The sequence below is a fragment of the Echiichthys vipera genome, assembly GCF_963691815.1.
Source record: "Echiichthys vipera genome assembly, chromosome: 9".
NCBI lineage: Eukaryota > Metazoa > Chordata > Actinopteri > Perciformes > Trachinidae > Echiichthys > Echiichthys vipera.
In genome coordinates, this window is record NC_139834.1 from 19258793 (window position 1) to 19277763 (window position 18971).

At 40.6% G+C, this 18971-nt stretch overlaps 1 protein-coding gene across 2 annotated transcripts; it reads right to left on the reverse strand.

Moving 5' to 3' along the window:
- Positions 1-3394: 3394 nt before the first annotated feature.
- Positions 3395-13521, reverse strand: spsb1 (splA/ryanodine receptor domain and SOCS box containing 1). 2 transcript variants are annotated; one of them, XM_083920837.1, is made up of 3 exons: positions 13455-13521; positions 6616-7514; positions 3395-4900 (listed from the first exon to the last, which is right to left on the reverse strand). In XM_083920837.1, exons 2-3 carry the CDS (start codon positions 7307-7309, stop codon positions 4773-4775), a joined length of 822 nt encoding a protein of 273 aa, XP_083776963.1. In that variant the 5' UTR covers positions 7310-7514; positions 13455-13521; the 3' UTR covers positions 3395-4772. The 2 variants fall into 2 exon arrangements, with proteins under 2 accessions (XP_083776963.1, XP_083776964.1); XM_083920838.1 differs by having other exon boundaries at positions 13357-13492.
- Between the last annotated feature and the right edge of the window lie 5450 nt (positions 13522-18971).

Below are 18971 nucleotides of genomic sequence, written 5' to 3' on the forward strand. Positions count from 1 at the left end.
TGGCATCACATCCTTTGTCCCTTACTGATCCCATGGCATTTTCTTGAACTTTCACTTGATGTCCTTTGTTGCTTTTTTCTAATGTTTTTATGATACTTGTGTTTTATGTTATATCATGTATGGTCATTGATGCTTTTTTGATATTCTGTTGTGCTTCTTGTGCAAAGCAAATGGTCCTAGGAGGCTGATTCATCCCCATGTTATATAATATATATAATACTTCTCAAGATAAGATAAAACTGTAACGGGGGAACTGCTGTGCAGTTGCTAAACAAAGTGGGAAGAGTGTGAATGTAAAGAGCACGAAATGATAAAGATAACAAGTAGGATCGTGAGTAAAGGACTTGGCAGGATGTACTTCTACTTGGTTGTATTGGTACTTTTTCTTCAGTAAAGGATCTAAATACTTGTCCCCCCCACTGATTCTTGGACTGGGATTCATGTTGTGCTCAATGAGAGCGAACTGGTTCATGGTTATGTAGAAGTTGGAAATGCTGACACCAAGTGACCAAATATGAAACCCACAGCCAGAGGTAGAGGACACCTCTTGCTCTAGTTTTATTTCTTGTGTAATTTTAACCTCTTTTTGTTTTTATTTTTAACCATTATAGTGTCGTGTTTGAACTTTTTGCTCTGTTGAGTTGATCCCACTGGAGTGCTTTTAAGGGACAATCTGTCTTTGATCATCTGCTAAACATGACGGACTGAACCTAATCCTGTGTCTCATATGAAAGGCTAAACTATTACAGGGATTAAAGTGTCCCAGTTTCTGTATCAGTGAAACTGTCACAGTAGTTGGAGCCTGATGCAACACTGCAAGAGACTCAAATCCCCCCCCCGTCCCTCCCACCACCCCTCTGTCCCCTTCAATATTGGTTTCCCTCAGAGTTTAGTACATTTGGGCCTGCACCCGAATCTTGATTTATTTTTAACTCAGCAACATTCACTGATGTGAAATTCATGCATTTTTCGACACATTAATGAAGTAATCGAGCTTGAATCGTCTCTCTCATTTTTTTAACTCTTAAATGGTGGTATTATTGATGTTTAAAGTGTTTTTTCTTTCCTTGACATTTATTGCAAACTCAGTGCTCCATAACAGCCCTGCGAGTTGGATACTACTTCTAATTAGTTTATAACATTCAAGTGTTGAGCCGTAAAGTTTGTAGCATTTGATTATTTTTAAAACTGTATTATATTCATCACATGTAGCTGGATGTTTGGGAACATTAACCACAGTATATTTCCTTCCTTCATGCACAAGATAAACAATTACAAATAAATTGGATGCATGCATAAACATCACCAAAAGGATTACAAATCAAATTGAAGCAGCAAGAAACAGGGAAACCTATGTTTTAGAGCAGAGGACATTTCCCAGCAGTCTTCAGTTTGCGTATAGTGCTGAGAAAGAGTATTTGCCCCCCGGCACTTTTTCCAAACTTTGTTGCATTAAAGACTCAATTCAAAATAGATAAAATCCATCTTATTCCTCATTAATCTACGCACAATTTAAAAATACACAACCATCAACCTCACCAGACTCTTTATAACCGATTTTCAGGAACCAGAGATACAAAAACCTCTCTACATTTAAATGGATCTCTATGAGAATTGAGGGCGGGACAAGATGACGATGTAAATGACACTGGTACAGTATGGAGCCTGAAACCATCACTCTGCTCCCCGATGTGCAGCAGAGGTGGGTGGATCACTTTACAGGTTTCTTCTCCCGACTAATTCTTACATAGAGTTCAAGAGGAAAGCTCTTGATGACTTACTGCTGTTTAACCCACCACCTGCTCCGTACTGTACCAGTGTCATTTACATCTGAATCTAGTCACGCCCTCCATTCTCAGAGAGCCATTCATGGAGAGAGGTTTTAGTATCTCTTGTGAGGGTCCCTAAAAGTCCGATATGAAGAGTGTGGTGGTGTTGATGGGTGTGTAAAGCTTGTAGCTTCACACACAAGAGGAGTCTAGGCTCCAAAGGTTAAACAGTGTATTGAGTAAAGGGCGCATAAACATTTTCACATGTGATATTTCAGGTTTTTTTTAATAAATTCACTAAAATTTCTAAAAAACTGTTTTTGCTTTTTTATTATAGTCTATTGTGTGTAGATTCATGAGGAATAAGATGGGTTTTATCTATTTTAAATTGAGTCTTTAATGCAACAAAGTTTGGGACGAGTGACGGGGGGCATGTACTTTTTTCACAGCACTGTATGTTCCCAAGCTTAGTAGCTTTTTAATATGCCACATTAAGGGTTTTATGTTCTCAGAGATGTGTTCCCCTATGGTCAAATGTTCAGTGCATGATTCCCAGAGTCAATATGTAATGAAATCACCCACCTATCACTTAGAGCCTACTGATGTAACTCCTCGAAACCAACACCCCTCAAATGTGCAGGCATGAATGTTTTCTTGACTTTGTTCACATCTCCACAGTGGCTGAACAGATTTTTACCATTCAAACTGCATTTGAAAAGTCCATCTCCCTCTGATGAAGTTTGAACACTGAAGATACCCCTTACCAGTCTTTTACAAAGTCAGTTTATATCAAGCACAGAAGACCCTGAGAACACATGGATGACCCCATTAAGAACTATTTATAAATAGAAAGTTAGGGTTCAAAGGATTTGGATTGTTCTCCCTTGAGGCTGTTGCATGACTAAAACAGGACTGCTCACTTTTGTTTTAATAACAGTGTACACTGGCTTTGAACTGAATATTTTAGTAGATGAAGTCGTTTGCATGGTTAATACTGCACTGTGTGAACATTTTCCATGCTTGCAGCGAAACTGACAGTGGAATTTTATTTGACTTTCCAATTCTATCTTAATGCCTTTTATGTCTCATGTAAAACACTTTGAATTAACTTGATTTTGAAAGGCACCATACAAACAAAAACTTGCCGAGCGAGGTTGAAGACCTGGCACATCCACACAGGTGTTTTCGATTATTCTGGCTGATGATACCTCTGATGAGGTGGAGGTCACAAAACTCAATTGCCACAGTGCAAGTTATCCTGCACTAATTGGCCTCTTTTCACTGCAGACACGTTGACTCGTCACAGTAGGAAAAACCTTGGTCTTACTAATAATGAGGACTTTATTCAAGTGTCCCAGTGAGCCAGCATGCACAATACCAGGACCCTAAAGCAGCTACGTTTAATTCAGCCAGCACTAACCAGCTTGCATTACTTTTAACTCCATGTAATTCCACCAGTTATGAAGCGTCGTATCTCTTTCAGCCATAATTTGTGTTTAGACATAATCGTTAAATGCTACAAACTAATATTTTGTCCATTCCTGTAGCTAATTGACATTTTCAGTGGATTTCTGTACGATGCACAATACACAATATTTACTTTGAAATAAACTTTAATAGATACTTACAAACAAATCTACAACAAGGTATACAAATAAAATGGAAGCTGCAAGCAAGGAAAATAAGGTGTAGCAGTGTGTCCTCATTCAGCCACGTCTGCAAATTTAAAAATTCTAGTCAACAGGTCTATGAGATGGCATTTGACAAAATGTTGGCAATCTGATCCTCTTTTATTACATCTGGCAGCACTTTGTGGATTGTCTTTTTATGGTGCCTTAAATATAAGGTTTGCATCGCCCTTCACCTACATAGTCTGTTCCAAACCCCCTTTTTCCCATTTACATGTTATACAACACAAACACTACATCAATGGTTCTCAGCTATATGCCAGTGAGACCCAAGAGTAGCATGTTTTCATCACAAAGAGCCACTTCAGTGGACATTTCATTGGTTAATTTCCATTCTCTGGCTGAATATGTGCAAACCAGTGAAATCAGCTGATGGAGAGACTGGTAGAAACGGCACTCCTGGGCCCCGGTGGTTGAAAAGTACTGCACTACAAAAAGCAGGAGTGACAGAAAGGATAAAATAAAAGTTGTTGCGATTGTGTTGACAAAGATTTCCTGCAGATGCATGCTACAAATAATCACAGTGACATTATCCTTTAAAATTTCTGCTGATGTTCTAACGGATGCCTTGATGGTAAGCAATGGGGCACAACTCCATATTGCAGAGAAACCTGATAGTGCAGTGAGTGGTCAGAGCTGCTCTTCAGCTGCCCCACAGTGCATTCATCCACACTGCACTACAGACTCAGTATGGAGTGGTCAGCATCCCCTTTCTGTGTTGCGTGAACCGCAATTGTAAATTCCTATCGATTTAAAAAACATGATTTCTAAAAGCATCAAGGATTTCAAGTTATAATTCTCAATTTGAGAGGGTGTACAGGTTGACGGGTGTGTGCTGCCACCTTGTGGTCAGATAGTGGCAGTGCATTTCTGCACCAACTCAAAGCTTAATTTCCATCGCAATTTTGTTTTAGCACAACCAATAACAGATCAATTTTAAAAAGCTACGAAATTCGTAATCATGAAGTCTTGAGTTCATAGCAGAGATACAGACCACATATGCCACATTAACCTACAAACTGGAGGAGGTACACCAACATGGTGACTTTCAGGGCATCGTCCGGATCAGCATGTGCATAGTGCTCAGTGATTCCTGATTTATTAAAGTTAGAGAATACAACTGCAAAGAGTCATAGGAACAAGATAAGAAACCCAAAAGACATCCAGCCACTGAGACATAAGCATACTTGTTGAAGGCTGAATCAGTCCTGGAGGCTTGAGCAATGTTGTAAAACGGGTTCAACCCAAGAAGGATCCCAGAGAAATGCGAGAAAGAGACGAGGGTGTGCTGAGTGCATTGTGACCGTCAGCGCTGTCATTGGTAGAGCAGGTAATTCTTGAGAGAGGCCGGCAGGGGTAGTCTATGGATTTCACCCAGGCGGTCTCTTCCTAATGCCACCCTCACCGAACGCCTACACAGGTCCATCAGAGAGAGGGGTTCAGCTAGGGGGAGGAGAGACAAGAGAAGGTTTTATGGGTTAGCAATGGCTGAATCTTATTTCAGGTGTGTGTTTATGTCAAACCCTCAGTCAAATCAGTGTGTATGTATCCGACACTGGCATAAAGCGAACACACAGGGGAGTGACCTGCTATTAAAATGTGAACGGAACAGTATAATAACTTTTCCCCCTTTGCCATGCAGAACACAGTGAGTGTTTTATGATCAAAATTAACCAATATTTGGCATGCATCCTCCATCAGAGGAAGGATATTAAACATTCCAACGTTCCCAGAGGTTGTATTAACACATCTGGGTGCTGCAGTAGATCTCTCGCTCTCCATTCATGTGTGTACTAGGAAGAACATCACACTAACAAATTAAACCCAACCAATGGGTGCACTGTAGTTTACATGGATATAAAAAAAAGTTGGTATTCTACCATGTATATTTTTTGAGTTATTGTTGGATAAATTGCAATATTTTGGACATTTAGGGTTAAGTATCTTTAAAAAAATGTAATTGCAGTGCCAATCGGATATTTGAGTTTCAGTATCTATACTTTTATGAAACCTTAGAGGAATATAAACATTTCTCTACAAACCCTCTTTAATTAAGCTAAATAAGCCACAAAATCTCAAATAGGTTTTTCATTTAAACAACCATACAACAACCTTACCAAAATTAATAAAATGTGTTACATAAATAGGGAAATATTTGATCAAAAAAATCAGAACAAGACGTTTAGTGTAAAATTGTGGTACTTATTTTCTGTGCTACAGACAGGTTTTGTTCAGCCTTCAAAAATATTGATGTTTACTCCCCAGCCCAGTCGACTGAGCCAGAAAAAATATTAATATATTTTACTTGTAGCTGTATTTTATTAGCTCCAGTGCCAACACTGCATACTGGATCCAAACAGCCGCTGGATTAACTACCTTTTGTGGGACAAACTGCCTTTAAGATTAAAAGACGTATAAGATCAGGGATTTCCCCTAACTACACCCAAAAGTACGAGGGATGTCGTACTAAATTGAAACTGGCTTTTGTGCATATCACTGCATCTGTAGTGCTTCTTTTTCTAAAGCCTAAACTAGGTCAAGGGATCTGAGCAGAACATAAAAATCTAATGAGCACACAGCACTTGGGACCTGTGGGAAGTACAGCGTGTTTAGATGAGCACCAATGTCTCCTCATTTAGAGCTCATGACCCTGTAGTCATGGAATTAATCCAATTAATCTTATTTTGTATTGGTCTGAGGGATAAACAAGCAGCCCTTTTTTTGTACATAAACATCAAGGCCATAAGCACGAACATCTATAACCGAGACTAAAGCTAGGGCAGGCTGCAGTGAGATACCTTTTGTCTGAACTCCTTCCTAAGATCCAGACACAGTGACACCATACTCATAAGATTGATGAGTGATTAATGGACAGTTAAATATTAATGTATATGTAATCTGGACTGCCAGGCAAGAATACAAGTTATGTCATGTTATCACTGGTACTGCTTTAGATAATAACTGGAGAGGTAGCCATACTGATGATCTACAGTGACCCCTGATGCAGTAATATGTCCTCACGAAGCTTTTACTGTCACACCTTTGTTTATTGCATCAATAAATGAAGCCACTAGTTGAGTAAGAGCAGGAAACGAGACCTAATCACACAAGATAAAAGAATAACAGAGTATTTTAAAGCATATAAAGTTTGTACTTACGATCAAGTCCATTTATGTATCGGATTCTTATTTCACAGTGTCCCCATACGGCGCTCACCATTGGATACAGCTTCCTGCCCTTAAGTCCTCTAAATGCCACACCTAGATAATGTCCGTCCACTATGTAACCCAGAGTCCCTTCATCCATGTCCAAGACTATTAAAAGGGAGTCTGGTATAATGAAGGTGTCGTCTGGCTCGAGGAAGGCCGGGTAGGTTTTTCCTGGATGATTCTTGCCATCGTGGTAGAGTTTACTCCTGCACAGATCCCAGCCCCAGGACTCGGCGTTGCTTCCTACCAAAGCCGTGTAGCCCACCGAGTGTAGCGGGGCGTCGCTTGTGGCCACTCCCACCACAGCATGCGTGCCCCTCTGACGCATGGCCCAGCTGATCTCCCACACATGCAGTCCCCTTGTATAGCCAACACGGCCCCGGATGGCGTCCGTGCTCTGCGCCACGGGGTGCCTGTGAAACACCAGCTTGTTGTCATCCTTGACGAAGATGTTGAGAGAGCGGTCGTCGTTGTTCCACGAGTGCTGGACTTGGATGCCAACGCTGGCGGGTGGCATGTCCAGCAGCAGATCCAGTCGCGATGGCTTGGTGTGACTCAGGGCCTGTAACTCCAGCTTCAGGGGGCTGAACGCTGGATCCCGCATATCAATGGTTTTAATACCACCTGGGACTTTTTGCCCCATGCTCTGAGTGATTATAGCAGCTCCCTCTTCCTTCTCCTCCTCCTCCTCCTCCTCCTCCCCCCTCCTCAAACACTAATGGGGGGAGAAATCAGCCTCAGACCCTCTCCTCCACTGTGCTCCTGCAGCCTAAGAAGCAGGTTTGTTGCTCCCTCTTGGCACTAGGTGTAGACAGCGAAGGTCACACCAGGTGTGTTTTGAAGCCTCCCTGGAGAGATTAGAGAAGATGCAAGCAGATATGATAAGGATAAGAGAACTAGTTCATTATTACCTAATCTAATTGAAATTGGTCTAGTGGGCTGCAATGTAATCTAGCGGGGCAATTGCACGACATCAATACACGTCCACCAACAGTGCTTGTTTTTGCCACTGAATGCCTCAGATTATAAGTCATAGGTGTGTGATTGTATTATGGAAAGATGGTGAAGTCTCACAAGGTGACTTGGTGCAGGAAGACAGCGATGTGCTACTTCAGTGAGACAGAGAGGAGCGCCTGCAGGGAAAGTTTGTTGTGTGGGTAGCTCTGTGTTATCTGAAAGAATTTTAATGAAAACAACGGTTTGTGTATCTGCGTTTTGTACACTTTGCGCAGCTTTCATAGTTTTTAATGTTCGCTTTGGGTACGACAGTCTAACGTAAGGGCATGGTAATTTGACATGATCCTTTGTCTTTCAATCAAATGGCACTTTCCTGAAATAATATACAGAGATCATGATACACAATTATGTCATCTAAATGGATAAGCACAAACTTCTGATGTAAAAAAATACTGAGTTAATATTTTTTGCAATAAAGTTCTTAATAAAATGAGAAAATAGTCATTACTTTTCACAAGTATTTAATTCACACAGACATACAGGATAGAACATTTTGGCCATATCAACCAGACCTAGCTGAGGTTGTGGTTGGTGGTGCTACAAATGGATCCTAACACTCCAGATACACTGCACCTTGCAGACCCTCAGGTCTGCTGTTTGCCCGGGATAACTACGGTCTGCAAGCCAAACATGAGAAGAAATCCTACCAAAGCACATTTTCCTACAGAGTGGAGGTAGGCTAATGTTATTAAAGTTATTGTGTTGACAAGCATCAGCATCTACACACACAAGCAGGGCAAAATAATGGCAAATAAAGCACTTTTAATGGACGTACATCAACGACTGCTATTGCAGTCAGGGTGCAGCTCCAGGTTGAAAGATATAGAAATCCCCTCTTAAAGCTGCCTCAAAAGTGTCTTTGTTCTCATGTGATGTTTAGTGTAGAAAACATAAAGAAGGCAGTGTCCCATGACCTAAGAAATCCGAGATGTAAACAGATATTATCATTACACAACAGCAAGAATGAATCTGCTGACCGCGGCAAATCAGTGACATAATTTCTCACAAGCACCTGAAGTTAATCTCAAGTCTGAAGCAGTCACACTGTGGGTTTCCCTCTGTGCCAGTTCACTATAATGTCAAGCACACCAAGAAAGACAAGTCCAACAAGTTTCTTTCTGCCACTCAAACAATCATGAACGCATTTGCCATTTATTGAAAGGTTATGTAAAATAGCTGGGACCATTTACCGAGAAGAGCCTGGCCCAAGTACAAAAGGCTACAACTCAACATGTAATAACCAACAGGTTTTGCTGCTGTGTACACACCGTCTATACCATGGAAACATTTTTGTATAGATGCGGTTAAATACTTTGATTTGTCAGGTATTTAATTTGCACGATAAGCCAAAAACAAGGCAGACTGGTTATCTGATCCGATCCTCAAGTTGATTTTGTGAAAAAACTGCAACATCATTAACAACATCAGATATTTTATCCATATACTGTTGCCCATTCATATGCCTAACAATGTCAGCAAGCACAATTAAGAAGGTGCCTGATTCAAATGTGTATGTTTACAGAAACAATTGAGGAAAACAGTAAATATACATTTTTTCTGTGCCTTTACTTTCTTTAGCCACAGAAAGGACAACATATTTTATCCAACAGTGGACACATTTGACAAATCTCTTAAAGTGTTGTTTTTGAGTAAACCAACTCTACACCAACAACAACAACAAACTGATTTGATTGCTTGGCTTTAACCAGCTGGCACAAATTGAATTTGCATGAATAGAATTTCACCGATGTGCACTTAACCAATTAAATATTGTTATATAATGTTGCCCTATGACCTCATCGGGACAACTACAGACCTGCAAAAGACCATAAACATGTCAGTGATACATTTCCTCAGGTTTAAATATACCTCATCCGTAGATCCAGCAGCTATACGATATCTATATCGATTATTACACGCTGTCTGACAGAAGAATGTCATGCTACTGTGATTCTGATTATCTTCATCAGCTACTGCGCAGTTTATAAACAATAATAATTTAAAGTTTAGTGTTTAGAGAGGTTCAGGGAGCACAAACATGAAAAATTGATGTTGTTGTTTAAGTTACCCTCAATTTTATGCAATTGCAATTATCCACCAGTTTTCTTGATAAAACAGCATCAATCCTAGAATTTGAAAATATCAAGCAGCTCCAACAGAACGTACTTGTTAACGAGAAGACAGCCGGGACTTTTTAAACTGCCTAAAAACCATGTCACTTTTCTGGTGTGTGTGTATAAATACAGGTGAAAGGAGGCTATACAACCATCAGGTGATTGGGTTCTAGGATATTATACATTTCCATCTGATATAGTGTTGGTTTCTCAAAAGCTAATGAGCATGAAAAGCAGCACAAAAGTGGATCCCGGGCCCTCCATTGGCTGACATGTTACTCAGCTACTTTTCCCACAATCGCCAAAAATAGGAGAAAAAAAAAGAGAGGGGAAAAACTCCAGCCATTTCTTATTATATGGTTGTCTAGTCGGAGGGCAACAGGAAAGGCAGTTATAAAATGTCTGGCTTTAAAAAAATAAAAAACATTCTGTCATGTTTGAGGGAGACACTGCGGGACCACAGCTCTTTTGAGGCAGGAACAGTTACAGGAACACACAAACGCGACAATAACAACCTGATGAATACCTGCTGTGCTTTGCTTCACCGTCTCCATTACAATAGACCACAGCTGTGATGAGGCACATTGTGTGTCGAGCCTCAATTCAACTCTTAAACAACATCATATAGCTACTTTTCTACATTTCATTAGAAACTTTAATCATCTGAATGTCAATGGGACTACTTTAGGTCAACAGTCAGGCCGTTCTGCTGCTGTTACTTGGTCCAAGTCCCAGATTGAGTATCAATAATCCAAAGATATGTGACTCTTTGGGGCCGCAGATGTGACTACCACTGCTCTTTGGTCTTCGTACTTCTGCCTGTGTTACAGCTAGGCTGAAGAAAGCATTGTGTAATGTGGAAAACTGTGCTGCTGGGAAGGCCACTCTAATTGAATTGTAGACAAGAGTTCATTGAGAAGTGCTTTGGCTCTTCTTCTAATGCAAGTAAACAACCATTTAAATGGGTCATGTCTCTTTAGTGATTTGAAAACAGGAGGGAAGAAAAAAGCAAGCAGCGGGTGGCCAGCATCTGAATGTAAACAATCTCTTTTTCAATGCCTGTCCAGCATTCAGGGAGAGTGAAACATGTTAATTTGAACACTGTTTTGAGCCAGGAGTTTACCATCCCTCTCCCTGTGGCAAAGGGCCACCTTACAACTCACACAACATGCTCAAGTATATCCAAACCAACAGAACAATAAAAAGGTCTTCCCCCCCGTTACCTTGGACAAACAAATGTACCCATTAGTAGTATAGAAGGTGGCTTGTGGAGGGATATTAGGGCTGGGATCTTGGCCTGACCTGGTTTGGGTTCCCGGGCCCCTGGTTTGGTTTGGAGCTTATTAATATGCAGGAGGAAAGGCTTGCTGGATTTGCTTTGCCAAGGAAACACTTGTCTCTATTGTAAAGCCCAATTTAGACCAGGCCCACCTGAACTTAAGCCCTAGCTTGTTTGTTGACCTGCTGAGTGTGTTAAAGCTCAAGGTTTACCAAAGACAAGTCATCCATTGTATGGATACAAAGCGTGGACGAATATAGTCTCTTTTCTACGTCCTATGATTAAATTTGAGGCTTGAAAGGGGTTTAGTTTGAGTTATGATAATAATAAAGGATTATCTTTTTTCAACACCTTTCAGAAAGGACGCAACGATGCATCGCGCCACAAATAAAATTCGGTAAAAATGCGTGACGATTCGCACCGGTTGACAGAAATCGTGAATGCGAAGGAAGTACAATACGTTCTTTTCTTTTTTAGAAATAGGTTGCATTATCTTAAAAAAAAGTCACTGGTTGGTGATTCATTTGTGAGTCACGTGACTAAGGTCACTACGTAGGTACGGGGCACAGAACGAAGGCAGACATGGTGACTGTAGGCAACAACTTTGAAATAGAGGAGCATCGAGCGGTTTGAATTCACCTCTATTGCGGCATTTTGGAAAACCCCATATGAACAAATACAACCGGTGAGAAATGGACAGACAAAACCAAAACAGCATGTAAATATTGCAAGAGACTGCTAACATATACCGGCAATACAAGCAACATGCAGCAGCATATTAGCCGCCACCATAGTGAGAAGCAAAGTAACGTTACGCCACCTCCTGAGCAAAAATTGCCGAAGGGGCAAACCACCCTGACGAGAGGCTTTGCATCTCCTCTCCCCCATAACCATGCAAGAGCGCGAGAAATTACCAGGGCAGTTGGTTATTTTATCAGAAGAGATTTGAGGCCATTTTCCGTCTTTGAAAATGAGGGTTTTCGGCTGTTGATTAACACGCTGGAGCCAAGATACCGCATCCCGTCACGACAGCACTTCAGTCAGGTGGTGGTGCCAAAACTCTGCCTGGAGGTAAGAGCTCATGTGGTTGTGGTTCTCAAAGAGCTGATACTGTGTCTATCACAACACACATGGCCATCTACAGCCACGCAAGGTAATATCACTAGAGATTTTATGTTTTAATGTTACTACTTATTTTGTGGGATTTGTTTTAAAAATTCCAGTTATTCTTTGTTTTGCAAGTGAATAACTATTTCAGTTGCACTTTTTTTATAAGACACACAAACAGTGTTTAACAGTGCTTCTGTAAAGAAACAATCTCATTTTTTTGGTCAAGATTGTAAAATCGTTTGTTAATTAAGATATTGACTTACACCAGTTAATGCCAGTTAACTTGTGAGATTGTTTCTAAAGAATTAATTTCTCGTGTATTTTGTTGTTTAAGGTGACCATTTAAGTTGCAGCTTTTATAAAAGGACACAAACTGAAACAGACCGTAAAAAAATTTAAAAAGCACCTCGAAGAGTTTTTACCAAAAGTAAAACATAATTTTATTTGGTCACAATTTGTCTGTGGCTCATTTTGTTAAAAAACAAACAAAAATCGTCTCCTGAACCAAAACAAATCGTGAACCGTATCGAATCGTGAGGTGAATGCATCGTAACATCGCTACCTTTCAGTTTAGGCTAATGCAAGAATCCACGCCACACTACAACAAGAGCAGTTTCAACAGAAACGGAAGTTAAAGTAATGGAAGGAAGGTGTTTGTTGTTATTTTAAGTTGAGTAACCTAGGCTACACCTCATAAACTGTGCATGTAGGCCACAATAGCGTGCCGTGCTAGTCAATGTAAAAGCAGCCTAATCTTCAAACGTCTCTCGTGGTGAGCCAGGTAGGCAGCCTCGTGCTTCCTGGCTCGATGAACGTCCACGCGCGACCACAGATAACGACAGTGAGCAGCGCGTGGATCCAGGGGTAACCGTTCGATTTGGAACGCTGTGTCTGTTTACCTGGAGCTCGAGCGCGTTCGGTTCGAAACGTTTGTTACACAACAAGTAGCACAAACCGTGAGTTAGCATCGAACCAACGGTTAATGAGGCACAGAGCAACTCAGGGGTCCTCTTAACCACACGTTTTGGGGAGTGACAACCCTCTCGCGGGGTGTTGTCATCGATTCCAAGTGTGTAAATGTGTAAAGAGAAACACAGAAACCGAAACAAGCGCCACCAAAGGAGCTGGAAACAGGGGGAGACTATGGGGGAGGAAAGCACCGAAACAGACCTGGTGAAGTTGGGGAACAACAGAGGGTGAGGCCGGGAGAGAAGCGGCCGAGTCTTCACCTACTCCATCGTAGTTTCCCCGTTTAGTTGTCGTCTTACCTTTTACCATTTCGGGCTGGACATGAATTAGGTGAAATGATGATGGCTGCTCTCTAACATCTCTCGCGTCACGTGATAAAATGCTCCCAGCTGCTCTGCGAGATTAGGTCCTCCCTGCTGAAGTCAGCTTCACGTTGGTATTGCAGTTTATGCGGATGTTGTGGGTTTTGTTGTTGTTGTTGTTGTTGTTGTAAATGTATTCATGAAGCTATAACACATTTAGTTTCACGTTTGATATGAAGCTTTAATGTGTGATCCATAATTCTGGGAACATTAAAGATTTAATTTTAGTGTTACTGAAGGGGGCCTGTCAAATTGTTTGAAAATAAGTTGGTTTTTTTTCAAAAATATGTCTGAAAATATACATTAACGTGAATGCAACATATAGGACTAAGGACCCGTATACTGAAGAAGAGATGGAGCAGGGACCCTCTCCTACAAATATTGTATTAAACTGAGTTGCATAGTAAATTGGGCCTAACAGCTAGGGTGGCCTAAAGCGTAGACACACAGCTGTATATAGTGCATACTATACTGAGATATAACAATGATCATTATTAACTTATTCATATATGCGTTTAATTTGTTCGCTGTTTTTTTTTCACAAAATAAAGTTTTTTTGTTGTGGTTATTCATAAAAACATGAACAGCAGTGGTTTAGCCACAGCGGATATTCTATCAAATTATGGACAATAAAAAAAACAATTTTTCAGAATAAATCAAGTATTAATACTTTGTTCTGTACTTTTGATCTCCACTGTATAAACATTGCCCCTGGTTCTCTCTGGAGGGTTTACATTCACTTGGTATCTTTATAATGAATATTCCCAAAAACAATAGAATCATTTTGTTGTGCTGTACCCTCCTATTATGTATTCTTGCACATAATTTTGCTTTTATTGTCTGTCCTAAGGGCCATGGGTGCAAAGATACATTTGTAAAAAAAAATTAATAAATAATCAACACAACCTTGATGATAGGCTTATTGGCTTATAGGCAAGGTAGCCACTAAGGAAGCCGTGCACAGATACAACTGAGCTGAATGATTTAATGGGCCTTCATAATGTTTGTTTAACATTATTAAATTATATGTATAAATATATGAATATGTTAATAATGATCATTGTTATATCTCAGTATAGTATGCACCATATAAAGCTGTGTGTATAGGTTTAGGCCACCCTAGCTGTTAGGCCCAATTTAATAAGCAACTCAATTTAATACAGTATTTGTAGTAGAGGGATCCTGCTTCATCTCTTGTTCAGCTAACGGGTCCTTGGTCTAAAAACGTTGAAGACCCCTGTCCTAAAACCCCTCATGGCAGCTAAGTGGTTATAACAATATTTAGGCTAAAATATTTGCTATAATTAATACTACAGTGGTGTTGTTATAAAATCAAGTCAGACTGTAAGAAGTGCTGCTGCTGACAAACTATTAACTTATATTTAGCCTATTTTTTTTAAATAATTAAACAAATATACAAACATGGGGGGAACATGGCTTCACCCATAGGGAAAGTAGTTATTCATCATATGGGATATGGGGTATGTGTTTGTAGCTACGTCAATTTAAATATTGAAATAACATGTCTTGTATTGTTTTTTATTTTTCAAAGATAGTAGACAGATTCGTACACAAATAACCCCTCATTTTCCTTGTTGCATTGAAATATAGGACCTATTGGTTGGGATATGTTCATCCATGACTGAAATTAAACATATTTACTGAAAATGGAAAAATTATCCACTCAACAGCCTTGTCCCAATATAAAACTGACTTCAGTCCAGTGCCTCACCAGCACAGGGTCCTCTAATGAACTGCAGACTAGAGTACACTGAACATGTCAGGTTGGACAACACACACATAACCACTGTGCATTCACGTCTTTGTTAGTTTGACAGTAAAGCAAGACATTTTACATTCATGTATAGTGGACTTTAAACATATTATTTAAAGTCCACTATATTTTTTATTGTTCAAAATTTGAGGGGGCTATACCACTGCTGTACTAGCATGTTTGTTTAAACAACCAAGGCACTTCAACAAAAAACTTTATTTTGTACAAACTTAATCCACCCTTCCCCAAAAACGACCAAAAGAAAGATGGAGAGCAGGAGCTTTCAGCACCGGTGGGAGGCAGATTATCTGTTTATGAAGGTAAAGAGCTGTTTGTCTCGTCTGCAGAGCCACCGTGGCTGTAACCAAAGAATAAAACATAAGAAACACCACGACAAGAACAAGGACCTGCACTGAAAAGGTTCAACGTTACACACCTGGAGAGAAGGGAAAACATGCACATTTGCAGTCTTTTTTTTTCTTTAGTAAATATTGAGTTTGGCCCGCAACTTTGTCCCAGATTTTAAATTTGGCCCACTGTGAATTTGGGTTTGACACCTCTGATTTAGAGCAACAACATGAAAGTAGCAGGTGATTTTCATTTTGAAGAAGAAAACAATGCCCCCGGTTAAGTCCGGGGCAGTGTGCAACGTTTTCACTTTGCCATGAAACAGAAAGAAGAAGAGGCATATTGAGGCTCCGCTTTGATGAAACAAACACAGCAAAAGCTGCTCTAAAACATCTGCAAATTGAAGCAAGAATAAAAACTAAAAAGCCCAAATACAGTCTGTCAACTGCATCAGAGTAGCTACAGTAGGTCTATTGGAAAAAATATATAATAATCTGAGATTTTGAGAATGAATTCATAACAGAATAGGTATTTTTATTTAAAATAATCTTAAATAAATACATTTCACCCATAAATGAGTCCAATAAGATCCACCTAAATGCAGGAAATTAAGCTTTTGATGGTCCAGACTTTCAGGGGGTGGACACACACACACACACACACACAACCAAGTTCAGCAGGGGAACTACATTATCGTCTGCACCAGTGAACCGTGTTAGCTCACACACTGACACACTGGAGCAGGTTGTTGTGCTACTTGACCTTCTGGCCATGCAGTCCCTCAGTGACACGTTTTTAAAAAAAGCAGAGAATGACATAAAGATGAGTTGAAGTCCTTGACGTCGCTCACCGCTGCTCGGGAAGTCAGGATCATACTCCGCTGACGGACAAACTGAATGACCCCATGGGAAGGTCAAGAACAGTGACTGGTGATTTGGACCGACAAGGGAGATGCACCCTGCGCCTGACCTTCATGTGCAGGACAACTGATGCAGTCACTTCTAATCTTTCAAGCAAATATCTTCAGTAACAGGATCTCTTTCACAACGACAAGGTCCATTCATAAAAGCACACCGGTAATTGTTTTCCTTCGTAGTGACTCCAGTAAATGATCATCAACTCCTATTTAGTGTGATTTTATGTACCAGATACTAACAGCCTGCTCTAAATCTGCAGTCACAGCATACACATGCACCAAACTGCCCCTGACGCTGTTGCCATCTAGTGGTTTCTCTGGCCTTCTGCTTGAGGTTTAGAGCCTCACATGAGGTTATTAAATCAGCCTGCATCAAGCTCTACATCGTTCATTTATCACTCATTCAGAATAACACTGGATCCCTTTGCCAAATCATATGACACAAGTGGCACGTGATGGCATATGTCCTCATCTCGAACAAGTGCTAAAAGCTGCCAAGATGAATGAACATGATCCTTCTCCTCACTTCCTTCTTAACTTCAGCACTCGTGCAGATTTCTCCCATTTTTGATATCTCTGTGACAAAGACCAGAATTAATAGGACATTTAGAATGACCTTATTTGTCCACTGTGTGAGGCGTCTGAAGGTAATATGGCTCATTTTACATCCTTGGTGGGGAACATAGCTTGGCGGCTTGAATTACCTTCCCCTCAGCTCGTCTCCCAGTGAAAATCCCATTTTCCCCCCCATGCAGTGATGGTGCAATGTGCTGAGCTCGGTGATATCTCAGGGCCCCTCCACGGTGGAGGAGGGGAACACAGACATGCTTACTGCCTCCCTTTTAGAAACCATCATTTCAGCAGGATCGATAGTACGTCCCACTCCACGGCTGGCAGAGTGCGCTGCCTCTATAGGGTGGGGAGGGGGCGGAGGTGGAGGGTGTTGGTTGAGGGGGTTATGTGTGGACAGCTGCACCAAGGCAAGTCAGAGCAGCACTCGCAGCCAAGGTGAATGATCGCATGCTGCGTCAGACACTCGGCTCCTCACTTGCTCTGAGATGCAGTTTCTGAGGAGAACAGTGGGTGGATGCTGTCCTCAAGTGATAGTTGCAGTTGCAGGCAACATACTGATGAAGCCACAGAACTAGTTTAGCCATCAGGTACTTCATGTTCTCAGTTTTTTCCCCCCTTAGCTGACTCACAAATCTGCATTGACATGAGTAAAGATCTGCAACCGTTGCAGCTTGCATAAAACCCTCCTTGCGCCTTTTTATTTTAGTCGTCCTACGCGTCTTTGACTGTATTGGAGGTTGAGCACTCAAATAGATTTACGCTGTAGGTGAGAAGACTTCTCATGTTTCAGTAGATGGCTTGTGATACAAGGCCTGTGCAGACAAGCTCTGTTAAGGAGAAATGTTTTGACAACGATAAAACATAATCTTCAGTTATTAAAATAGTGCATGGGCAGTAAGGTTTACGAAATGATTTACTCTGGTAATACTGACCTCTTATATTTACTGTGTTTTTTTAACCTTAACACAAACTGTTAATCACACTTGTATTTCTGACTGATACTAACACACTACGTTTACACATAGAGCTGCATCTAACTTCATATTCATACTATTTTCTCAATTAATTGATTAATCGTCCATAAAATAAAATACAATAAAAAGATGCCTGTGATACTTAATCAGAACCAAAGATGATCAATTCAAGTTTCTTATTTTAACAATCAGCCCAAAGCCAGAAGATTTGCAATGATATGAAAACAGAGAAAAACAGCAAATCCTCACAAAAGTGACTTAAGTGATGATCAAAATAGTTCCCAATTCCATTTATCAACTAGTTTCAGCTATTTTTACATTTATTAACATAGTTTATTGCCATGTTATCATGATAATTCATAATATTTAATGAAATGAAACATACACTAGTTATATAAAGTATTTAGGTCGGTAATTTGTGAAACTTAGTATCAATTTACAACACAGATCAACATTTCTATAAAGAAGAAATGTACAGGCTTGCGGTTATTCACTGTTTTAGCCGTGGCTTTGTATGTACACGCGTCAGCAAGCGTGTATTTAGAGTGTACTGTGACTTTGAGAAGAGGGCTTGAAGGTTTAGAGAAGGAAAAGGGTGTCAGTTAAAAGAGGTGCACCACTGCGGGACGGGGGAGGATGTGGATGGGACAATGTGTGGTGCAGAATGAGCATCCCCTCTGCTCAGATCGCTGCTCGTTTGTCAAGATGGCTGCAGACTTGAATGGTGCATTGCTGCTAAAACACAATCAGCAGTGGAACAGCAGCACACCTCCAGGGAGGGGTCCCAGGTGGACGAGAGCCTGCTTGGGTGATCTGCAGATTAAGGGGTCTTTTCCTTGGCACACGGCAAGTGGCAAGTTTGAATTGAA